The sequence below is a fragment of the Malaya genurostris genome, chromosome 3, assembly GCF_030247185.1.
Source record: "Malaya genurostris strain Urasoe2022 chromosome 3, Malgen_1.1, whole genome shotgun sequence".
Lineage (NCBI taxonomy): Eukaryota > Metazoa > Arthropoda > Insecta > Diptera > Culicidae > Malaya > Malaya genurostris.
Window position 1 is genome coordinate 190787475 of NC_080572.1, and position 26479 is coordinate 190813953.

At 35.3% G+C, this 26479-nt stretch overlaps 1 protein-coding gene across 4 annotated transcripts in view; it reads right to left on the reverse strand.

Moving 5' to 3' along the window:
• The window catches only part of LOC131438578 (phosphatase and actin regulator 4-like), a 487676-nt gene that overhangs the window by 14876 nt on the left and 446321 nt on the right, over positions 1–26479 (reverse strand). For 3 of the 4 annotated variants that reach the window (XM_058608682.1, XM_058608685.1, XM_058608686.1), the window contains 2 exons: positions 16877–17117; positions 16266–16295 (listed from right to left, as the gene is read on the reverse strand). In XM_058608682.1, coding sequence (XP_058464665.1) covers positions 16266–16295; positions 16877–17117 — 271 coding nt within the window. The remainder of the gene's footprint in view (positions 1–16265; positions 16296–16876; positions 17118–26479) is intronic. The other variant, XM_058608684.1, reaches the window with a different exon arrangement.

Below are 26479 nucleotides of genomic sequence, written 5' to 3' on the forward strand. Positions count from 1 at the left end.
ACCGGTTTTCTGCCTTGTGAAACCAGGCGCAGTGAGAATCGCGTTTGCAAAAAATCAGTAGTGCACTTTTCTTCAGTGAGTTTTCTGATCGATGATTTTTTTTGTCTGAAAATTTCAGTAGCGATTTTCAAAATTTCACGCACCCGATATTGGGATTGTGCGTATCCGTCCATCAGTGCAGTACAATTTCATTCAAACTGAATGTGAAACTCACTGACAATATCTCTACTGCAGTAAACTTCACACTCTGACACACACAACGTTCGCTGACATATCGAACCGGCAGCATTCATTTCTTCTATCGGTTCTATTCAAATCAAAACTCAGTTTAACCACCGTCAGTTGATCTCTTGAAGTAACAAAATATCTCTTTCAATAGTGTGAGAGCGGCCTTCAAATGAGGTTTACGTAAACATTCGAATTGGTTCAAGATATGAGATGAAAGATAAACAAGGTAGCTGAAATATCAACTACAGAATACACATAAATTAATACTTTCATCCTTCAGTTTTCATTTTCAATACTTTACTAAATTTATAATTCTATTCATTTGAACTTGCAAACTACCAAGAGCAAAGACAATGAAGGAGCCAAATGACAAGGTACGATTATTCAACTGACGATGAATTCTGGGTGCTTCACTTGAAAATGGCTGCAAAAGTCATATGAATTTGTATCGATATGCTGACGGTCAGTGGACATAAATTTCATTTTCATCTGATATCATTCGATTGCAAGTGAAGTTTATTTTCCTCTTTTCATGTTTTCGCCAGACGATTCCAGCGTTTGAGGTCATTATCCTCTCGAAGCCTCCATTTTCATGAGGTAAGTTTTGACTATCTGGTCAAAGTTTAGATGTGGGTTGAGAAACTCTAAACTGTCAAAATAACAAGCATCTCCAAATAAGAAGCATCTCCAAAAGTGAGCAGCCCAAACACACTTCAGAGAAACACACACTCAAAAAGTTGCTACATTGGAAAAAGCAATTTGTTTTCAACTAGAAATAACCCAGAGCAATTTATACAGTTGTTCATTGCACAAATGTTGCTCTTCTGATATTCTTTCAATCAAAATTTCTCAATAGATCATGTTTAACAAAATCGAATGAAAACTGGGTTGTTCTGATATCCATGATCGTGAATATCATTCGCATATTTACGATTACATTGAGCTTTCAGCCAATTCTAGATGAACAGTGGATAGATAGAAAAAATCCTTCGTCCTTAACACTCTCTATAATCCAAGCGACACTGGAAGGGGTAGGTTATGCTTTATAGTAAACTCCTTCGCCAAAACAATTCCCAAACAATTGTACTTTTCACGGTAGCTCATGGATTGGTGGAAGCTTTTCATTTCGATTCATTCGAAAGTTGAACGAAAGTTTTGGCTCTCACTTCGTGTACCGGTACCAACTTTATCCAGTTGTACGTAGCATGTACTTGTCTGATACAAAAATCTACAGCAAGCTCGTAGTAGTTTCCAAGCAATTGAAACTTGTGAAGCCTTCATTGACCGAATCGAAAAATAATGTGATGGCTTGAAATTCGATTACGTAGTTGATTTTGCAGTAGTTTTTTTTTGTATGAAATCGAATGCTAAGTTCGTTGCAAACATGGATTGTTTTCTATTTTACATTGTGACATCTCTTTCTGTATTCGAGGCATAGTACAAAACTTCAGCAAAAGTGACAGCACGAAAATTGCATGAGCATTTTTATTTCAAAGAAAGGTTGTAAAGGACTCTTTCTGGACTACTAGAACTGCTTTTGGGACATCCATGCATGATATTCGTATGTCCAAAACTATAAAAATAAATTCTATTACCCTCAAAACTTACCCAACCGACCGAAAACCATTGTCGAGATATGCATGTCCTTCCACCACGCAACCTTCCACCAGACGCATTTCAGTAAAAGTCTGTTTTATCTATCATTCACTGCACACTCTTCATCGTTAGTTAGCTTCTTTGCTAAGACCGTAACTACTTTACTAATCTAATGATACGTTGTGCAGGACGAAAACATGGACGCTTGTAAGCATGATAAATTATTCCATTATTATGCTAATGCTGCTTCTAGCATTTGTTAAAGTGCACTCTCAGTTCTCTGAGTAGTAAACAATATACTGAGAAGACTTGTATAGAGATCTCTGCACTTTGTACGAGTAGATTCAGTCAGGATCTCTAGGCAAAACAGATGGTCTGGAGTATCGGCTGCAGTTTTGTGGTTTGGTAGAGCTATGAACAACATTTATTCCGTTCATTTCATCGAATTAAGTAACAATAGTATCGTTCATGTAACAGCTTGTTTCAACGGTATACTGCTAAAGATATGAAGTACGCAATCAAAGTCAATCATCTGTGATGATACATGACGATAGACACCTATTACTTTACGTTTAAACAGTAGTACTGTTGAGGTAATATAGCCATACTTTCAACTGAAGAATGCACACAAAAAAGGTGTCGAAAAAAAAGTGGCAGGAAATCGATTGGGCACTCTAAAAGATCTGCACACTGAAAAAAAAAGAACGCTTTTCAAAAATTCAAAAATTAACCGAAAAAATATAATCTTGAAAAGAAAATACATTCGAAATTTCTTTTTCGATTTGAATTTATTTTAAACCAACACGTTGGCGTGAATGTTATTTTGAAGAAATAAGTAGCTCGACTGAAACAATTTTCAGTTATTTTCAAGAATTAAAGTTCTTGATAAAAAAAATCAATTGAACACTAGAAAATGATTTCACGAATCAAAAGCAATAAATGTACTCCTAGTAACCTTTCTCTTAGAAGTGGTTGTTCATGAAATATTTAGACATGAAATTAAAAAAAACAGATTCTTCGTGAATTTCGCCCTTTTTGCCTTTCTCATATACAGGGTCCGGCACTCGAAGTGTAACCAATTAAAAAGGCCATAAATTCAGTTTGGAAAATTACTTTTACTTAATTCAAAGTACAAAATGTGTGAAAATAATATAAAATTCAGAATCAATTCACTTTTGCTCGATATGACCACCTTTTGCCTTGACTTGATGACTTGAGAGAGCGAAGGAGTTGCTTCGTTTGGCCGAATGTGACTTGCAGGTATTTTGGCCCACTCGCGGACAATAACTTTTTTCAGCGCCTCGAGACTGGTGTATCTTTTAGTTCGGACTTTGCTCTCCAAAATGGCCCAAAGAGAATAATCCATTGGGTTCGCATCTGGTGAATTCGAGAGCCATTGTGTGGACGTGATGAAGTTCGGAACGTTGTTTTTCAGCCATTCTTGGTTCACTCGAGCTTGAACCGAGGCCCAGAGGGTGTGTATGTAACCTTTTTTTGCATTAATTTTTCTCGGAGATGGCTGAACCGATTTTCACAAACTTAGATTCAAATGAAAGGTCTTGTGGTCCCATAAAAATTCCTGAATATTATTTGGATTCGACTTCCGGTTCCGGAGTTATGGGGTAAAATGTGCAAAAAAAAGAAAATATGTGTTCTAGCTTTTCTCATAGATGGCGCGACCGATTTTCACAAACTTAGGTTCAAATGAAAGGTCCTGTGGTTCCATACGTAATTCCTGAATTTCATGCGGATCCGACTTCCGGATCCGGAAATATAGGTTAAAGTGGGTTAAAAATTGTATACTGAAAATGGGGAAAAACCTTAAAAAAATTTTCTAAATCGACCTCAAATCTTTTCCAATTGATAGTTTTTATCAGTAGATGGTCAAACAAACCGATTTCGGTTATTCTTTTAAGAATCAAAGAAAATTATTTTGAAGAATATCACAGTATTACATATGATAGTATGAATGATATGAAAAAGGCATCATTACACCACTAGGTGGATTAAAATAGGTTTTTTATATATGATTCGCTCAAATTTTCGAACACTTTTTCGAGGCCGAAATGTCATATACCAATCGATTCAGCCTGACGAACTAAACTAATGTATGTGTGTGCAAAATTAGGAGGTGTGCTTTTTAAGAGGTGCTGGATCGATTTTGACCAAACTTGTTGCAAAAGAAAGGTCTTCCTGGAAGAATTTACTTTCCTAGTTTTACAAACTTATATCAAAATTAAATGTTTTTTGACAATATCTGTCATAATTGATCATGAAAACTAAAAATTCAAAATTTAGATGCCTTATCGCAATACCAATCAAACGATCATCAAAATTATAAGAATCCGTCGATTTTTTCGCTATATCCTATATCCGCCATATTGGGGTTTTGGACGAAGCAAGATGAAATGATGCTTGGAATCGAAGTTAGACACAATTTTTAATACAATCATTGCTGAGAGGTTGAAAGTACTCTTCAGCATAATAATTGTTCGACTGTACCGTATTAATCCTTATATTGAAAATTCCGTATTATCTTCGAATTCAAAGTGATAAACCATATATTCTTATAACTAAAAAGATTGTACCTGTTTTCAACTGCAAAACGAAAAAATATTGAATAAAACGAAATTTTCATATTCCTCAAATATATTAAAAATATATGTTGTCCAAATATCCTTCGCTACATCTCAGATTGCACTATTCGCGTTTAAACTACCGTTATAAACGTCTAAATAAGACTCTCTACCATAACTACCAACAGCGGATCCAGAGAAGTCTTAGAACGAACCCGAAAATCTTCTGGAGTTACGTCAACGAACAACATAAAGAAACGGACTTTCCAACTCAAATGTCACTTGATGGAGTTCAAGCATCAACATCTCCTGACATCTGTGATCTGTTTCGTAAGCATTTTAGCAGTGTTTTTTCGGACGAAATTTTAACTGACGATCAAGTTCATGAAGCGACCGGTAACATTCCTCTGCGTAATCCCTTCGGCTCTCATCCAATTATTACGACCACTGAAGTTAGCAAAGGGTGCTCCAAGCTTAAGTCATCATTCAGTGCTGGTCCTGATTGGATCCCATATATAAAGAAATCTTTAAAAAGATGTTCAAATGGTATTTCGATTCCACTGTCGATACTGTTTAATAGTTCTTTGAAAACAGGACATTTTCCGGCCATATGGAAAAAATCATACATTTTTCCCGTCTTTAAGAAAGGCAGTAAAAACGAGATATCAAATTATCGTAGAATAGCGGCGATATGCGCAGTATCCAAATTATTCGAACTAATCGTCTTGGACTTCATCGCACATAATCGCTCAAACTATATATCTGAAAGCCAACACGGTTTTATGCTGAAACGATCTACTACTACAAATCTTGTATCTTACACTTTATTTATCATAAAATCCCTGCAAGCGCGACTGCAAGTAGATGCTATATATACTGATTTCTCTGCTGCTTTCGACAAGATCAATCACCGGATCACAATTTCGAAATTGAGTAGACTTGGATTCAATGGACCTTTTCTTAATTGGCTGTGCTCATATTTAACCGATCGCGACATGTCAGTGAAAATAGGAGATTGCACTACGTCTTCATTTACGGTCAGTTCCGGAGTTCCTCAAGGCAGTCATCTTGAACCGTTCATATTCCTACTCTACCTAAACGATTTAAACATTTTGCTAAAATGCATGAAGTTATCGTATGCTGATGATTTCAAACTCTTTCACCTTATCAAAACCATCGAAGACGCCAGATTCTTGCAGTCACAACTGGACATTTTCACAAATTGGTGTAGAGTAAACCGAATGACCGTTAATGCTTCAAAATTAGCTGTTATTTCATTCACTCGCAAACATTCTATGATTGAATTCGATTACACGATCTTACAAACTGTTCTTAGACGAGAATCGTGTATTAAAGACTTCGGAGTTATCTTGGATTCGAAAATGAATTACAAACAGCACATTGAATATACCATCAATAAAGCCTCGAAACTGGTAGGGTTCGTCTTCCGTGTGACAAAAGACTTCAAAAACATATATTGCCTCAAAGCATTATATTGTGCTTTGGTCCGTGCTACACTAGAATATGCAGCTGTGGTTTGGTCACCTTACTATCAAAACGACATTCAACGCATAGAAAATATTCAACATAAATTTATTCGTTTTGCGCTTCGCCAACTACCATGGAGAGACCCCCTAAATCTTCCGAGTTACCAAGATCGCTGCAAGCTCATAGATCTCGATCTACTGTCCGTTCGCAGAAATGTGTTCAAGGCAGTTTTCATTGCTGATCTTCTCCAGTCACGAATTGATTGCTCGGAGCTGTTACGTTTGCTAGATTTTGATATTCGTCGTCACAACGAGTCATTTGTCAGTATGTGCCGAGTGTTCAATAGCTGCTCAAGTCAGTTCGACTTTCATCTAACTCGTGATACTATCAGGAAATTGTTTAGCCGAACACTATCTCTTTAGAAGTTTATCGTTTGTTCTAAGTACTTAGATATGTAGTTATAATAGTTATTGATATGCAATATGTTATAATAGTTAATAATATGAAATGTATCATTTGGATATTCTGTAATCTGTTGGTACAAAAGATGAGGAGGTTTTATGCCTACTGGAGACATAGTGTTAGATTGATAATAACTTATCTCCAGTGGGCTTTTCCCTGCTCCAGAAATAAAAAATAAAATAAAATTAAAAACAATAAAATAAAATGTATATAGTTTTAAATTGTACTGATTGTTTAAAAAAATATTTCATTCAGTATATTAATTTTAATAAACCAATCGATGACCAGTAATTCTAGTCACAATTTTTGAGTGAAAAACGATTATTGATGCAGAAAACTTGTGAATCGATAAAAAAAGGTATCATATCACTGCTAGGTGGAATAAGCACGTTTTTTAACTACTGGCAACTGGCATGATATCTCGAAAACTATTTCAATACTTCTACTCAAATTTATGCAGTTTTTTATTGAGTTGAGAAAATTAAGGTTATAAACCTTGGAAATAAATAAATAAATAAATAAATAAATTTCCGATTCCGAAGCTAAATAAATAAATTGGGGAAATCGATTTTTTTTTAAGATTTCAAAAATAATTATTTTAATACTTTATTTTAGTTCCGTGCAGAATCTCAAGTGTCTCAAATAGAGTTTTTTTGATAACAAATAATCAGAACAGACGAAATTGTAGCAACCTTGAAGCAAGTCTTCATTTATAAATTTTTATTCAGTATTATTGTTTAAAGTATTTGAAAAAGTTATGAAATAAAATAATTATTTTTATTTCACGGTTTTCTAAAAAATCCCCGAATTAGCATTAGAAAACGGCCGTCACACTTGATCGACCCCCTTAACGGACTAGGGTCTACCATGAAAGGTATTTATTCATACCGTCGGGAATTACACATTTGCTAGGTTTACCCGTTTGGTCCGGTACGCTAAATGTACACACTGAAAAGGTTGAATGCTTTTTCAAGAATTAAACGAAAAAAATAAATCATCTTTCATTGCAATATTATTATGTTTTGACATTAACTTGACAGGAGCCTTACTTAAAAATGAAGAAGTTACAGTTGAATCAAATGAAAGGCATATGCGAAGCATTGACAAAAAATGATCTTTTTATTACTAGAATATTATTTAACAGATGAAAAATAATTAAAGAGTGTATCGAAAATAAGCTATCCACAATTTTTTCTGTCTAATTATGATAAAAAACGATTTTTCATTAAAACTAAAAATTGATCCTTTATTGTCCGAGGTCAAACTTAAGCATAATGAAAATCGGATGAAATTTGAGGTTATTCCTTCACGATGTTTCGAACTTTTGATCGAACGCTCTTCATCAAGTTCCGGACAAAAGTTGCATAACATTTTTTGGACGCTTGAGTCCAATTTTTTTTAACTGCTGCATGTTCCCAGCTGCCATACCAGTCTTCTTGAAAACTCTTTTCCTGATTGCCCAGTAACGTTCGATGGGTCGAAGCGGGGGCAATTTGGTGGATTAATATTTTCCTCAACGAAATTTATACTCTTTTCCGCGAGCCAATTAAGAGTGGTTCTGGCATAGTGTTCCGATGCTAAATCCGGCCAAAACAGTGGAGGTGTACGCCTCTTGGTACGCTGAATCATTCCGACACTCGTTCCTGCTTTTTTGGCCAAATCACATATTGACATTGATTTGTTCTTCATGATTAGAGATAATTAACTTTCTGGTCCAGTTTCGGGTTGAAAAAAAAAACGGATTTTCTACCTCTTCCTGGTAGCTCATCCGAAGAATAGTGCTCCCCAAACTTATTAATGATGATTTTAACACTGGCATGATGAATTCCAAACCGCTTCGCCAATTTTCATTACTATGCGCCCTTCTCGCTTAGCCATGTGTCCAGAACCTTAATTTTCACTTCCTTTTCAATACGCGACATTTTAAAAACGCAGAATTTCAACCGCACAAACATGTAAACAAACGAAAGCTGATAGCCAAACGCACAGCATGCTGTGATCTGAGCATAAAAAACCATCACAAATACATGCGTACAACACAAATGTATGTGAATAGCTTATTTTCGATACACACCTTTATTTGCTCACAACGTTTAATCTAGAAGTAACCGTTCTTCGGATATCTAGACATTAAAGTAAAATATTTCAGGTTTTTTTACGTTTCTTACATTTTATCTGCAGAATCATATTCAGTATTTCAATGACTATTTTTCACTAAAAGTTTACAGTTTTGCAAATGCTTTTGAATTGTTTTAGCTATAACTTTTTTTAAATTTTTGATCGCATTAACGTCAAACGTTGGTTCTATATTAAATAAACAAATATTTAGGTATTTATAAGTGTCTAACGACAAAAGCTTGTTGAAAAAAAAAACTAACGAATACTACTATAAAATGAAAATCTTCGCTGAAAGTTACCGCTGAACCGGGACTCGATCCAGAAACATTCTTCTATCCGCGGAAATTGGAATCCAATTATATTACCATGTAGGGAGAAACAGCCTAATTGGGAAGAAGAAATCGAGCATGTTCTGCTGTGCTCGAAAGCCACGTGGTTCAATAATAATAATAATAATAATAATAGCTACGGGTTCGAGTCCTGTGTCTTCATTAACTTTTTCGCAGACTTGCATTTTGTAGTTCAAATCGCGGACGAAGGCAAATTGATAAAAATAAAAATTGAAGAGACGTTTTTCAAATATTTTTATTCGACTATTTTTTTCTTTATTGAAAAGGAATTCTGCTTTTTTCTCAGTGTATATAATTTCGGAGTGTCCAATCAGTTTCTTGCTACTTTTTTCAGAAAGTGTGTGCAAAAAATGCTGTTTTGAAGAATAGACTTGAGCCGAATTGGTCTCGCCATCAGTTCAAAATAAATGGTTTACCTTCCACATAACGTGTGCAAGTCCATTCCTAACTGCTGCTAATGCACAGAAAAGTGGAAAACAAAACGTTCTGAAAGTTTATCTCACTGCTGGTCAAACGAAATAATTTTAGTAGATCGTTGTTTAATCGTTCGACATTTCATCGTTTCAAATTCGATAGGAGTTGCACCGAAACAACATGTCTGCTTGGGAAGCTTTTTAATTATGCAACTCTACTTTCTAGGCAAGCTCAACGTGTCTTCAAACATAACGAAGATGTTTTGATCGGATTTAACCTGTTTTCATTATATTACCATAATTAATAACTAGGGTTTACGCTCAACAGTAGTATTATGTACAGCAAAAAATATATGTGTGAGTAAAAGTAATTAAAATGAATTATGATGCTAAGGTGATACCGTGCAGTTTGTGGGGTAGATTCTAAACATATTTGCTCATTTGGGGTTAATCCCATGCACACGTACAGTAAACTTACAGATAAGCTAGTGTGTGGCTAAAACTATGCGATTGTGGGTGCATACTCATAATTAAATTCACGAAATAAGAGAGACAGAGAAGTGCTTAATTTAAAATAACACTTTATCAATAGCGCATATCGTTACCATACTGGTGATAGGAAGATCATGAAGTAGTAGGTACAGTAAAGAGTCGAAAAGTTGGTTTTGACTACCTCATTGAACGTTTTATATTTAATCAGTTCTCGTGTCATAGAGCGCCGTATACCAAATGTCAAGAATATGGAACTATTCGCTTTGATGAATTGTCTAGTAAAAATTTACAAGTAAAAGATATTTTTTCTATTTATTAATATAAGTTTAAATCCAGTTCGTGCTCGCATCTCACCCGACACAGTCGAAAATCGTTTACGGTCGAAACAACAGAAACAAATACAATACGCCAGTGAACAATAGAGTGTACGGAATGGTCAAATACGATTTAACAAAGCCTGAAACTTGGCCTGCAAGACCGAATTCAATTTGTATAGATTTCAAGCGTTGCAAAGTTAGACCAGCTGCAAATGAAATTGAAATGTTTAAAGAACGAATGCATTTAGACGCTAATAATGTAAGTGAGATTCAATTCAACAAGGCGTCTAACTGTGTGTACATTATGTTTAAACGTGAAAGCGATGCACTTGCATTCGCTTCGGTTAACAACGAGGTGCATAGCGTTGATCATGACAACATTAAATACAAAATCCCTGTGCACATGGTGGACAATGCCATAGAAGTACGCGTGCATGACCTTCCCCCGCAGGCCACCGATATGTTCGTTCGGGAGAATATGTCGCAGTACGGTGAAATCCTTTCCATAGAAAGGGAAGTATGGCGAAATTTTTTCCCCGGCATCCGGAATGACGTGCGAGTTGTGCGTATGCAACTACGTAAGGCAATTCCATCTTACATCATTTGTGATCAAGGTGGGACACGTCCGTGCAAAACGTTGATTAGCTATGAAAATCAGCTGGTTACATGTCAGTTTTGTGAACAACCTGCACACTACGGTAAACCTTGCACTGAAACTGCGAAAAAGACATCTTCAACCAAAGACAAGGTCAACCGTTCAACAACGAAAACTAGTGAGCGCAGTATTCATGTCTCACCATCAAACCAACCAGCAACTGCAACCAATGTACAACAAGGCGCATCTAAAGCAACTAGCAACGAGCTCCAGACTGCGAACAACAAGGAAAACGAAACGAAGACGGACACCAACAACAATACAACCAATGAGGCAATGGATGACGAGACGAGCCACGAACAAAGTGCCTCTCAACCCTCGCAGGAGGGAAATGGAAGCTCTTCGCCTCCTAGAAAAATAGTGACAACGAGATCCATTTCAAAAAATTCTTCATTTAAAAAGTCGGCTAATTCGGCCACGTAAAGCTTCTACGCAAATGGGCCTGAATAAAAAAATATCTTTAAAAAAAAAGTTTAAATGCACAGTGCTTAAGCGCTAAGACACCAAGGGCGAGTAAAAGAGTGAGACCCGAGTCGATGGTTTGAAGTTCGAGCTCCGATCTGGGCAGATTTTTAATGACAGCTGGACGATTGCACTAAGTCTGTTGAAACACAAGTTTAAGTTCAGTTTCGGAATGCACTTTTGGGATTCTTTGCATAACGAAATTTTAATTTCGCATACAAGCTCAATTTCCAGTGACAATCCGTCCTACTACAACCCAAGGCTTATCGCGTATTGAAAAAGTAGAATAGTGTGAAAGTTTAGATACAAATGAATACAAGAATAATTGACACGATTTGCGGAGTGATGTGGATTGTTAGGAGCTTTGGTAGTGAAACTGGAAAGGAATTCCCTAAATGGGTATGAAGTTATCAAACCTCATATCCTCCGATCTGGGTGAAACTTTGTACACGTTTTCAGTTTGACAAACCATATATTTTGCACAAATGAAGAAACCGACATAAAAATCAATTCAAAATGGGTATGTGCATGTAACATAAATTTGGGGGTAAAAATTTTTATTCCTCCTTCAAATTACCAAGTATACATACACAAGAACAGTGATTCCAAATGAAATATACATTTATCTATAACTTGTTCTAACTGCGCAAATATATTGCTCTTGATCTGTAAAATCATATTCCAGATTTTAAATGATTATTTTCCATTAAAGACTCATTTTTGGAAAGTCTTCACACTAATTTTTTTAAGGGTTGTTTTGCGAGTTGTCGAAGTACTGCGGGTGCGGATTTTATGCGTATTAATGTTTTTATACGAATTTTCATAGGTTTTTTTTTACGGAGTTTTAAGAGAATTTTTGATGTTTTGCGGTTTCTAATGATTTTTTATGCATCGCGTACCTCTCGCATCAAAAAATGACTTCAGTGTAATTGAATTAACGTCAAATGTTGATTTAAAATGAATACACTAAGTCGTTAATTGTGCGATTTTTTATGCGACTTTTTCATGCAAATTTTAAAAGTTATGCGGTTTTGGGTGTGCACTTACGAAGTTATGCGTTTTTTCTTGAATTTTTGTATGACAAATGTTTAGTCGTTGAAATTTGGATTAATCTAAGTGGTGTAATGATGGCTTTCTTATATTACTTATATTTTCAAAATCATCATTATTTTCGTTCCCCATTCCCTGTTTTTTCACCATCTCGATGGCAACTAATTAGATCTCTGTCGTTTTCAAACATTTTGTTCCCACACCCCTTTTTTACCCCGTTTCCCACAATATTTACTTCTTTTTTTTCATTCTCTTCCGTAACATCACCATCACCGGAAGACTCTCCAGTCAATGACCAGCATGCGGGCCACCCGCCGGGCCTTCGTAGCCTGGGGGTGTTTCCCGCGGACCCACACGGACCGAAGGATGCGGCCAACATGGATATTCGCCATTTGCAAGACCCTCACCCAATATTCAATTCACCTCGCCTGCTGAAAGCTGAATTGTCGAGAATCCGCTACCCCGATACTACATTACATAATGATACTATTCTAGTTTTAAATTAGTCGTAATTAAGATTAGTAAATACCCTTGGCATCTTAGAGCTTAAGCAGTGTGCCTTAATATTATAATATATTATTGAATAAAAAAAAAAAATCATCATTAGAAGATTCTGTCAAGTTTCTTTTTTTTAAACTTGAATAAAACCAAAAACTTTCTTCGGTATAAACTACCATCACTTTTTCAATTTGTGAACAGTTATGTCAAGTTAATAACGATTTGCATGTGGCAACTCTGCACGCTATACAAAATTGAAAAAAAGCACGCTGTGTGCTAGGCGGGTGCGTTTTCTTCTTCTTCCGTACCACCACGTACCAATGCGTACCGATTTTGCATCATTTTGTATGACAGTTTGAAAGTTTTGATACTCATTGTCCTATCATTTCGGAACCGGAAGTCGGATCTGGATGAAATTGCACAGTATCTTTTAATCATGATTTGTGGATATCGGATTAACCGTTGCTGAGAAATCGAAGTGAGTTCCGTTTTTGGAGCTTTTCTTCACTATTGCCGGTGCGTTCTGAAGCGGAAGCCGGGCACTAGTAGTCCCAACGCTGATTTATATATCCACCAAATAACAAAGTCTACCAACTAGATGAATTTACCAGTAAATTTTATAAAAACGTGCACCTCTTTTCGCCATCGCTTGTGAAAAAATTTCATGTGTTATTTTTGGAAATTTTCACTAATTGCACTGTAAAAATCGGTTGAGAAACTTCCGAGAAAATAGAATGCACATTTTCTCATAGATTTGCACATATTACCTTGTAGTTCCGGAAGCGGAAGTTGGGTCGGAATAAAATTCAATAGCGATCTATGGGACCATAAGACCTTTCATTTGAATCTTAGTTTGTGAAAATCGTTTCAGCCATCTCTGAGAAAATCGAGTGACATTGTTTGTCACATACACACATACATACACACACAGATATTTGCTCAGTTCGTCGAGCTGGGTCGAATAGTATATGACATTCGGCCCTCCGGGCTTCGGTTCAAAAGTCGGTTTCCACAGTGATTGTATAGCCTTTCTATATGAGAAATATCGTTTTTGAAACTTTTTGGAAAATTTTATATTTATGAGTGTCGAGTTTTGAAATTGAAATCGACTTTTTTTATACTAGAAGTCTTAGAGTTTTGGATGTCAGAGTCGATTTTCCTGAATATTTTTTTTCGAGCTATCATCCAGAGTTAAAAATTGTCAATTAAGGAATACAATCCAACAGCCTCATATTCGTTTTGTACTGTAAATAATTTCAACAAAAGAGAGTATCAATGCCAACGTTACTCGTTTTCCTACGACAAGACGAAACCGAAATATCATTTGCATGAAAATTTCATCGAACTGCTATTCTTACTCTTTCTTCAATATATTGAAAATCTGTGAAGTTTGGATATAAAGAGAGTATGATGAAACAATACTTTAGAACCTGTACTGTCATTATCGATTCCCGAAGCTTCGGTTGAATATCGATACTGCTCAGAATACGATTTTCACAGAAAACCGAAAATTACTGGAAGAACACAATTTTGAAACTATTATTCCGCTATCTTTACGTTTCGTCTTAGACTCGTCAGTGCAGAGCAGTTCAAATTGAACTGCTTACTGCGAACTTAAACAGTTCAATTTGAACCGCTAAGCAGACGTAAAGTTATTGCTATTTGCAACACACTTGTAATAAGCACCGAAGTGCTAAGTCTTTCCTGACGTGCCGAACGAAAACAAGTTTCGACTAATACTGGCCGATTCAGATGGTCATTTAGGGGTTAACCTTAGTTTGTACCTTATTTTATGTGCCCTAGCACAAAATAAGGTTAACCCCTAAATATTATTCCGCTTTTGTCGTTAACTGGATATGAGTCTTGTTCTCAAAATTAGTAGTTTTTCGTGTATTAGTCAATGAGAATGACGTTTAACACAATATCTCAACGATTCTAGCTTTTCTAAGACTTCTGGCGCTTTTCTGAGACATTTTCGATTTCTTTTTTTATGAGAATTCTCGCACGTTTTTTCAAGCGATTTTCTTCGGTACTTATTCCTCTTTCCAAAAAGGACACTTCAGTGTAATTAAATTGTTAACGTCAAAAGTTTTTACGGTTTTATCATGCAAAGTTTTTTACGTAAATTTTCGAAGGCGAAGTTATGTTATTTTCGATGTTTCGTGAATTCGTTTATGCTAGTTTTGCGTTTTGTTTATTAATGTCGAATATCTTAGAAAAGCATGTATCACTAAGATTTGATGTTCTATTCGAAAAAATGAAGAAAATATACTCTCCGTGTCTTGGACAATTTTTGAGCAGCATATCTTGATGATTTTCGCTTTTCCAAGATATCTAACTATTATATTTCGTTTCCGGTTTTTTTATGCGAGTTTTGAATGTTATGGGTTTAAAAAAAATTAAAACGAACTACCAAAGTTATGAGTTTCTTTATGCGGCAAGTATTTGTCGCATTAAAAAAACTACATTAAACAAAGAAAAATAAAAATGCTTTATTTGTATTTTAATTTTGTCGGCTTCTTTTCTAATTCTAATAAAAATGGCTTCCTAACTCTTGAAATCACATTTCCTTTTTTCAGGGCATATTTTTCGAACGCCTTTTCCTGCTACTTCTTCTCGAAAAAAAGATGTTTGTACAAGCAACATATTTTTAGTTAGAAAGCATACAACACATTTTTTTCCCTCTTTTCAAAAATTAGTTTTGAATCCAATCGGTCTACCTGACTGTGGAAAATCAATGGTTTGCCATACTGAAGACTTGTACATAACTATATCCAATTCGGCGCTTTGGCACCAACATTTTTCAGTAAAGCAAAGTTTGCACTGGCATGGATCTCAACCAAAAATGTCGAAGAACGAATCAGAAATAATTGAGACAGTGGTTATTCTCAATTGTGTCAGGTTTGAAATTGTTTAATAACTCGTGATTAATTGAAACACGGAAAAAATCGTGAATACAATGCATATGAAAAGTTTTGATAAGTAAAACCCGAAGCAGATTGAAAAAAATGCTTTTTTCACATGATTCGAATATTTTGTCAGAAAAAAAATTAATGTAAAAAATTCAGCTATATAAACCAGTAGCGTTTTTCAGTAGCTCGACTAGACGTTCCTGGTGGCTACTCTATTTGAATAGTAAACGCACGTGTAGGAATTCTATTATTTCGGCAGATCTTTGGAAAAACTTAATGACAACCTAATCTCAAAGGATTCGTGGCAAAGCACCATAAACCGAATAATTTCAGCGGCACATTTCAATTATTGAAAGTTAAGATAACTTGTTTTGTTTACAATAATTAAACCTCATTTAAAATCCTGTGAAGTCCCGCGGACGGTTTGGAATGTACAATTGATCATATCCTGACAGATAAATATTTTTCTAATCAACTCAAACATATAGAAAGGTTAAATACATTGAAAAAAATAAACATGTAAATATGTGCAAGGAATGTTAAACCAGACAGACCAAAGTAATCGACAGCATAAGAAGAAAGAATAGCAAACAAACAGAAAACAAATAAACTCAACATTTTTACAACAACACTAATAATAAGAATTACCATATTCTAATCCGTGGTCGTAAAACTGGCCTAAAATGTACAATAAAGTGGACAGAAAAATCATCGATTAGGTGTTGGGTTTTAGCTAATACTATTGTTATTTTTCTGTTTCTCACTGGGACAAGAAAGCGCTTCATTTTTATAGTTTTCGTTTTCCAAACTGTACATAGGTGAATAAAAAAGGATCAGGAAACAGATCGGATAGGACAGGCTTCAGAAACAGAAGACATGTAGATTGAATAAAATAGTGTGTAAGAATACTAAACCAATCAAAGCCCAAATGGCATTGCCGCTAGTTTACGAAGATTCAACTCGAACTAGATAGATAGATAGTCAAATTAGTCAAATTGCTATCAGGAGTTTAGCAATAGGAACGCAGCACTATCTAAACAACTAGGATATCCATTGCTCATAGAAAACCGAACCAAATCAGGACTTATCATAAATGATTTCATGGCAAGGAAATGAATGAGGAATAACAATTTGGCATCCTCGTACAAAAATTCGTTAACGGAAACTGCTATCCAATTGTCCGAGAATGACGAGTCTTGAGACCTCCTGCTCAGAGTTTTTTCAATGGTCCGTGATTGAATGCGACCACGGGTACTTACTTGATCGTTGCGGTTGGGTTGTTATCGTAGCGCACCGTGAGCGTCCGGTTGTCTTGAGTCGGTGTTCCCGGATTCGAACCCTTCTTCTTTAAAGCTGATTTCAATGGCACTGCGTTGAATTTGGGTTCTTTCGCGGGAATCTCGTCGATGCGGGTCGTATCGATGGTGGGGTTCGGTTGTGACATCGGGTACATGTACTCCTCGTCCGAATCCAGTTCTTCCTGATCATTGGGTTCATGATCTGTTTAAAAAACAAAAAGAAAATGAAATGATTATTGAATACTTGATACGTTTTCAAGGAGGCATGAGAATACAGAATCCCTTCAGAAGATTAAATTTGAAGACCTCGAGTAATGATTGCGAACAAAGTTCTAACGGATAAAACATCCTAACATTTCGCTCTTCTGAATCATCCAAACGAATCGCACAACATTCACGCGTGTCTGACAACGAGAGCGGAGCCTCCCAATTCCTTGCAGACTATTCTTTCTCTTTCCCTCGTCGAACTACTAACTTGCTTGTAATAGCGACTATAGGTTCGGTCGCATAAGAGCTTAAATTGATTACTACCATCATCAATTATAGCCGTTGGTGAGTGATATTTCACGCGGGCGAAACGGTATAACTATTAGCATCTGTTGCTTCAATGGCAATCGAAGCGATATGCAAAAGCACGTCAATAGTGATTGTAGTGCCAAAGCTGATCATAATACATTGTGCTAAGTGCCTGTTATTGCTAATCAAAATGGTGACTAGTTGCATATTGCAGAAGGATTTTAGCATGTTATATAAAGCTTCCGGCGGGTAGACAACACACTGAACATGAAATGATATCGATGGTACTTGTGAAATGCGCTGGCGAATTCCAAACCTACACAGGGCTATCGTATAGAACGTGTATTAGAATGATAAATATGCAGATTGCTATTGCAGGAACATACTACACTTGTAGAGCCTTTTGGACGTTTGACATTAGCTATGCTAACGATAGGGTTGTACGAACTGTTGACGTAGGACTACACAACTATTGCAAAATCATGGATTTATGGAATAATTTTTAATATTCCACATACATATACTTATGTATGCGAAATAAACATTCGAAAATGATTCTTTGAAAAATTGGGATACTATGAAGAGGGCAGTTTGATTGATTTGTGTTGGTGATGAGAGGTGCGGATCAGTATCATCCAGCATTTTTCTCGAATTAGCATAAATTCGATGATAATGATTGCTTCTCGTGCAAGGTGAAACTGTACTCTTGTTGGTGTGTAATGTGACCTTTTCAGCGGTATTCATCTTATGAACTTCACTGCATACTTTGATTAGTAAAAGTGAAGATATCGCAATAAAAATCATCGATTAGGTGTTGGGTTTGAACTATCTAGCTAAAGTACTGGAAAAGTTAGTTTACGACGCGATATACTCTAAAGCGTCTCAAATCATTGCTGATTGTCAACACGGCTTGGTGAACACGCGATCAACAACGTCGAATTTGTTAACATAAACGAATAGATTGATTCCCAAACATCGGAGGGTTGTATAACAAATTGATGCGATATATTTCGACTTTCCTAAAGCACCATGGGGGAATACGGTTGACCAGATGTCTGCAATCATATCTTTGGTCGATTCACTTTCGTCATAATTGATACCGCACGTTCAAATACGCTCGCTATTTTTTCTATTTCAATGAATTTTAGCTACATGTTCTTTAACGTAAATTTGCGTGAACTGTGATGCTCCTTTTATGAGCATCTTATAAGATGTAAAATCACTTTTTTTTTAAGTTTAGACAAACGTTTTACGTTTTAAGAATCAGGCGCGTATACAGAGTTCACATCGCCCCTCCCTCCGAAACTCACGAAATTGTTAGGTGAGACAGGGCTAGACCGAACACGGGGTTAACTAGACAGCTTGAATATCTTATAAACCTGCGGTTATTTCGATCCATGGATTGACGTTGTGAACGCGTTTTCATGTGACAGACAGGCGGTCAGCTGGATGAACGTTGAAACGTCAGTCTCACGAGAGGTTGAAATTGGGATATCTCGAGATTTGGTACCCCATTGTATTCGTTCTAAATTTTTGTGTGAAGATTTATAGTCTGGTTTTCCTGATCCGCGGAGTAGTTTTTTAGGAACCGCAAATCATTTTCATAAACAACTTTTATTCTGCAAGCAATTGTTTTTGGCACTCCGTGTTACTATGTTGTCTAAAATTCACTATAATAATGGTTCTCAGTTAATATAATACTCATGTTGTCGTTTTCTCAAACCTGAGCGTCATTTTCCGTTGACATTGTGACACGGAATAGACTGAAATATATTCCCTGATCACAAAATTTATTTTAATCGTGCGGGTCCGCGAAGAAATATTAACGCGAGTCATTAGGAGTCACTGTGGTAGACAGTTTATGGTTGATTATTTAGCTGCTAAATTATATATTTAAACTGAACAAAATCATTAACAGGTCGTTTGGAGCTATTTATAGGTTCATGAAAGAAGTGATTTATTCAATTTCTACGAAGTTTAAGGCCAGGTTCCTCCAAACAATTTTCAAAAAACCGAAAAAATTTGTTTTCGTAAATTGCTAGAAATTACTCTTAGAAATGAAAGAGAATTAGTAACCAGGGAAACACGCGACCGAGAAGTGGGAAGAAAAAAGAGGGGCACGGTGCGCATTCAGGCGCGAATATAAACTTTGTTTGACTTTTTCTCGAAACCACGTTTTTTTCAACTGTGTGTCACTCGTACTCCAAAACTTTTGCACATATCAACAGGAAATATCACCAAAAATATTCATTGTTATTCAAAAAAGTTATTAACAATTAAATATGCAAAATAAGGGTGGAAATCGAAAAATGGCCGCCATTTTGTTTTTTTCTCGGTGGATATTTTATATTCTGGTTCCGACCATAACCAATTCGATACAGAATATGAAACTGTTTTGCTTTTTGCTTTCCGATGGTTGGTCTCTAAGAAATAATGACACCCACCAACAAATCGAACTAGTTTGAGCAGCTCTTTTTTCACTTTTATTTCTAAAAAGTATAGTTTTAAAATATTGTTCGAACAATAAGAGGATTTTTTAATAAAACTCGTTTTTGGAGAAACCTGGCCTTAATCATGTTAACGGGATTTGTCTCGAATTCAGATGAATAATTCTGATGAAAATCATTGCCTCTCATGAAGAGCAAACGGCGCTCAAAGCGAACATAGAACCAAAACGAGCTGTTTCTGGGTTAGATTATTTTTCTACTAAATTATTCATTTCGACGAGAGAAAATCCTAAGTTGTTGTAGATTCTTGAAAGAAACGATTCACAGTTTTTTCCGATCTTGTGGAGTTTTCCTAGAAAGCCATCTTTTAATTTGAAACAACATTTATCGGTCGCACCCGCATCAAAGTAAATTTATGTTTACGAGATTGTTGTCTCTGTTAGGAAAAGCCACAGCCACAGAGGAGAAATTTCCGAAATCAATTTTTTTGGCTCTTAGATGTCTCAGAAATGCGTGAAACGTCGAAATCTGATGTTATCTCGACGAAAATAAAATTATTTTTTTATTGACTCCCTAGTAATTTTATTTAAGATGAAACTGGGGTTTAAATTACTGCTTTTAATTAAAAAAAATTTCATATGTGAAATCATCTCGTATCATGCCTAACTCTTGATACTTTATTTCAAGATCTAGATCCATCTCAATTGAAAAATGTTTCAGTCGATTTTTTCTATTTTTTCTATATAACACCGACTCTCGACGTTTCATACATTTCTAAGACATTAGGCATTGAAAAAAAATCTTGGATTTAGGAAATTTCCTCTTTGGTGATATTTAAGGAACGAAAATTTTCAAATATTCACGAAAAAATAACAAAAACTTCCGAAATCGATACATCAGTTTGTTTATCAATAGATAACACCTTCTCTAGTTGTTTTACTTGATGAAAACTTACATCTTGATAGTTTGAGTTATAAATTTTCAAACGTCAATAACGCTTTCGAAAACGTATTGGATTTAAAAAATCTAAAAAAAAATCACCGAGATATCCATCCTATATGAGCACCTGGCCAAAATGTATTAGGCTGACCATAATACATCCGTTACCATATTTACAAGTAGTGGGGGTAATGATATCGAAAATAAATTTAAAATTGATCGAACTGTATGTTTTCAAATTCTGACCACTGTATGTGCTGTTTAAGTTTCATATTTGAGTTTGTACCTCTACAAAGAAATAGTGCGATGTCAAAAGTATTTAAGAATTAGTATTTGTAAGGGAGAACTAAGGAACATAGATGAGATCCACAATTTGGCAATATATTGTAAAAAGAACCAATAGAGTATGAAAAATGTTGTTCAAAATCAGGGCATGAAAACAGTGAAATAGAATACAGTCAGTTTTGATTATGTATTTAACATCGTATCCCAGCCATCCATTGATAAAACGTAATTGTTTCGTGTCAATAGAAAATTTTTTTTTTATTACATTGTTCTTGAAACTAGTGTTAATTATTTCAAGATCTACAGCAAATTGGAAATTTTGGTTTCGAAAAATTAAGCAGTGTCCTGTGCTTGTTTCGACATTTTATGGGTAGCTACAATAAGTTTGCGGTGCTCTATTCAAATCAAAAAAAATGTTAAAAATTTAAAACAATTGAATATTGCGTGCAAAAGAGGCGGACATAACGTGATGGGAAAAATCATCGCATTTAACGCAGACTACATGGATTCGTTTCGTTAAAAAAGTTTCCCGAAAAAGGGTTAAATAAATTTCTTATCCAAGAGTCGTATGACAAAAGTTTTAATCTTCTTGTTGAAAATAAATATTTCAAGCATGGCGAAATGAAATTATTTTGCAAATTAAATTGGTTTTGTAATTTTACTATCAATTTCGTTATAAAGCTTTTATCATTTAATATCAGGACACACTGTTTATTTCTGTTTTTTATTAGGAAAAGTTTGTTTTTAAAAGTTTCCTCTTGCAGTATTGAATATTTCGTCACGATTAATTTCGCTTCACAGAAGTTATACTTGATTGAAGCCGCAACCGGAAAATTATCATTTGATACACACTTCGAGAATTCAACGTGGTCAGCTTAAAAAATCGCGATGTCGTTGAGATTTATGAAATTGATCGTGTGTAGCATTCCCTAAATTTTCAATAAAGCAAATAGTATGTTAGGCTTCATTAAACGATTCAGTCGAAATTTGTAATGTCATCCGCAAAATTATTTTTTTTGTGCGCAGGTTTTTATGATCAACAAAACTATGCACTCTCAAATAAACAAGCAGAAGTGCCGAAAAAGCATATATTTCGTATACACACTAAAACTCGCAATAGACCGGTAAATTTCTGACCTAAATTGGCAAGATGATGGTATAACACAACAAAAGGTGTTCATCTCGTATAGGAAATCCATTAGTTAGAGTGAGATTTGCCATATCTGCTTGATACCTTAACTTAAAGGATAAGATTAGAATAGGTGCAATCGCTTCGAACGAACAGAAATATTGCAATTTTTCTCTTTATTTTTTCAGTAATATTGTTTCTTAGGATCGATGCAAATATACGTCGACCGATTACAAGACAATTCGTTGATTGTTGGTCTAGTAACAGACGAAATATTATGCTGACTCGACTAATGAAATGACTATTGGTACAATTCCACTATGTGCATGGGTTTTCTTAGAGTTGGCTCAACTGATTTTCATAAGCTTAGATTCATATGAAAGATCTTATAGACAATAGCATTGCAATTGAATTTCAAGGATAAAAAAATACTTTTTTGATTCTACTGACTGATATTAATTTATTTACTGGATCCAAATCCAGGTTCTGTAGCTACAGGGTTCTAACCAGAGCTGCTATATGTCACTATCAACCAGTCCCCTGCTATGACGTCATGAAACTGTGGCCAGCATCATTCTGCAAAAACCAAAACAATGAAGAAGAATGGCTAACAAAAAATTGGATATTACAAAATACTTGTTTATTCAGTACCCTTTACCGCACTTCCCCGCAAATTATCGATCAGAATGTCATTACTACGATAAGGAAATGAAGATTTTACTTGATTTGAAATGCTCGAATGTTTGTTTATCATACTCTGAGCGCCCGGATCGCCCACCAAATGCCCCAGATGTTGGCTACGATAGCACTTGCTGAAGCGCCCTATCCTTGCTACCGGGCTGCTATCAACCAACAACTCTGCACGATGAAGATTGGAAAACTTCTGTCACTGGACTGCTGCCAACCTTCAAATCACAATATATTGAGTGTCTGAGAGTCGATCTATCAGAACTTAAATTCTCTTGATATTACACTCACCAGGACGCTCATTGATTGCCGATACGATTGATGTTATATTCATTTCTCCTGTCACTGCTTTATTACGATATGATTAAATATTTATCAAGCAGCATAAACATTGAATTGTAATCATTTTCACCAATAAACTTTTTGCAAAGAACAATAAACTTTATCAATTCTGTATAAAATGTTCAAAACGACGTATGTAACAATGAGAGATTCTCTTTGTTTACTTTCTCTTTCGATTATTGCGAAATATTCCGGCTTTTTTCGGTAATTTCTCCAGAGCAGATTAAAAGATGACAGCTTTAGTTATTATTATCGGTAAATGATTGGAGAGAAGGATTGCTAAGAGTGCCGTAATAATCAAAAGAGAAATAAAACAAAGAGAATCTCTCATTGTTACATACGTCGTTTTGAACATTTTATACAGAATTTATGTTAGTATTCCCATTGACTTTTTTTACTTCAACAGGGAACCACCTAACAAACTTTATCGATTTTATCGGTTAAGTAACCCATTTGCATCAATTTGAAGCTAATCACATTAAATTACCTATTGTGGAAGGGTTTTTCAAAGATATTACAATATTTGGTGGATATTTTTACGAAGTGGGCCAAAATAAAATCAATCCTACACAGTTCGAAAAAATCTTGTGATTTTACATCTTATAAGATGCACATAAATGGAGCATCGTATTTCATACATATTTATATTCAAGAACATGTAAAATTTTGTGATTTGAAAATTACATGTCATGAATTCGAATGAAATAAAAAACAAAAAATCGATAGCAGCAGCGCGACTTGAACCGAGAAACATCAGATGACAAGCACATCGGTTACTCGACTGGACCGCAGAGCTCATATCTATTCGTTGAATAATTGATAAATATAAATCCATACAGCGGCACTTGATAGCCGAGTGCTAATTACACTCGGAGCATGTAAAATTCTGTGCGAATGGAATATTGCGTCATTAAAAAAATTTAGTAGTTGTGAATTATATCGTTTGTACAATTCTGTCACCTGTAAAATTCATTATTTTTTTCTGTGTATTGTGGGCCAAAAACCTCTGATACCCTACACCCTTGTATGGATATAAACAGGATTTTACAAGCGCAGTTACACGGATTGCAGAAGGTTTATTGGTTCGATTCTTAAAGTCGGAAAGCAGCGCCTTTTGTTTATTCGAATGTTCGATTGACAAAATGTTTTATCAACTGTGTAGCGACGGTACTTAATTTCCTACTATTTATTTAAGTCAATGGCTCATTTTGCGATAACCACTAAAAAACAGAAGTATACAGCTATTTCATGGATTGATGAAATGTATAAATTTCAAACAAGTTTACTAGCTGTAAAGAGCAAATTTGTACGAGTGGAGCGAATGCCGGTAAAAGCGTTCCACATCTCTAGAATCGTTACAACCGTTTTTCCTTTAGTTTGTAGTAAACGAAACCCTTGTGGTCCCACTATGTACGTTTGTTTGCGTTTAGGATTAACATAATAATTCCACTTTACATCGCCAGTAACAGTAATGCCAATCCTAGTGTCTTTAAGTGTAGAGAAATTACTTTTTGTGTCTTTTTCAAAGATGCAGCAAGCTCTCCTTGAGTATGGCAAACATACTCATTCTTGGAATTTTGTTGAATATATTCGTTTTTTTATATACTACAGTTTTGAATTACTCTATAGTCATGATGAAATTACCCCCAGTGTACGACCAAAATTAGGTTGAAACCGGGATTAAATAAACGAATAAATTCTCTTCACTTCAGCAACATATTTCTATAGAAGCCGATTCAATACAGTTTCGTTATAGTTTCTTCATGCTAAATTGTAAACTGCGGAAAAAATATTCTACATTTCCTGAGAGTCCACGTGTTTTGGGTGTACGTAATTTGCCGTTCATTGCATGCACGGATACGTCCTACCATTTGCACCTGATTACAGCTTAATACGTGCTGCTTGAAGTGTTAGCCACACGAAAGTACGTAGCTAGAATCTCAAAACTGACAATGATCAACGGAACGTGGAAATAGAACTATTGAATATGATGGACATGCTGCTTACAATAGATGAGACTGAAGCACGGAGCTACAGATAGTCAGAACCACTGACTTGTTAGCATAAAAAATGAATAGAAAACAGACGGCGTCTCATAGCGTGACGATCGCTGACGATTTTTTCCGACTCAGAAAGGTGAAAGACAGTAAGGTTGAAAGCCGCATATTTGAAATTATAACAATTTGGTTGGGCAAATACTTGAATTAATCGAAAAATTACCATCATAAAGCCTATGCTTTGATCACCAATAAGCATGGTCTATAGCGGTAAGAACGAGCACATATACAATCCCACTAATCACTTCCACTGCGCTCATCCGTAGAAAAAACGAGGCGCCATATATCTGATTGAGTTCTCCATATTTTATTCCTAATGTTTTTGTTTTTGTCTGTCTTTCGTGCGTGAATACACATACCGTAGTTTGCTAAATGACACAATGATAATATCTTTGCCATTGTTGACAGAAAGTGAGTCCGCAGTAGGAAGCACTAAGTAATCAACAGGGATTCATTCCTTCCCCGGTCAATCCCTTCACAGAGGAAACTATGAATTTGTATAATTTCAGAACCTATCCACGAATCGTGCACTTAAGTGAAATATATGTTGCATTATGATTGCGAACAATAAATTTTCGTTTAGAATTTGGTATGCCTCAAAACCGTTTTTTTTTGTCAACATGGTTTTTTAGAGGGATAATACGAGTCTCTCATTTTTTAAAATAAAAATTGCATGAAATCAAAAAAAATCACCGAACTACTCACTGTTTCCCCGCAACTTTGTATACAACTCATTTTTTTAATAACTATTTATTGGAATATGAGTTAAAATTAAATTATTAAGATTTAAATTGGGTATTCAGCTACAAGTGGTGACTTTTCAGCCCTATTATATATATATAATTTGGTTGTTACCATGAGGACATCATTTGCTTCCGCAATATTGAGATTTTTGTGTAGGGAAAATTCTAAACCTACTTGTATTGTGTAATGGGGAAAAGTAACTTATATACAAACTTACTAACTAATACAGAGAGCGAATCGATTCAATTGAAGATTGCATCGATTTTTGTCGGAATTTGCTTATAATACTATGTGACATTACATCTAATGGTTCTATATTTGTGAGTCTGTGTAACTCATTTGTACTAAACCAGGGAGGACGCTTCAAAATCATTTTCAGAATTTTATTCTGAATCATTTGAAGCGTTTTCTTTCTGGT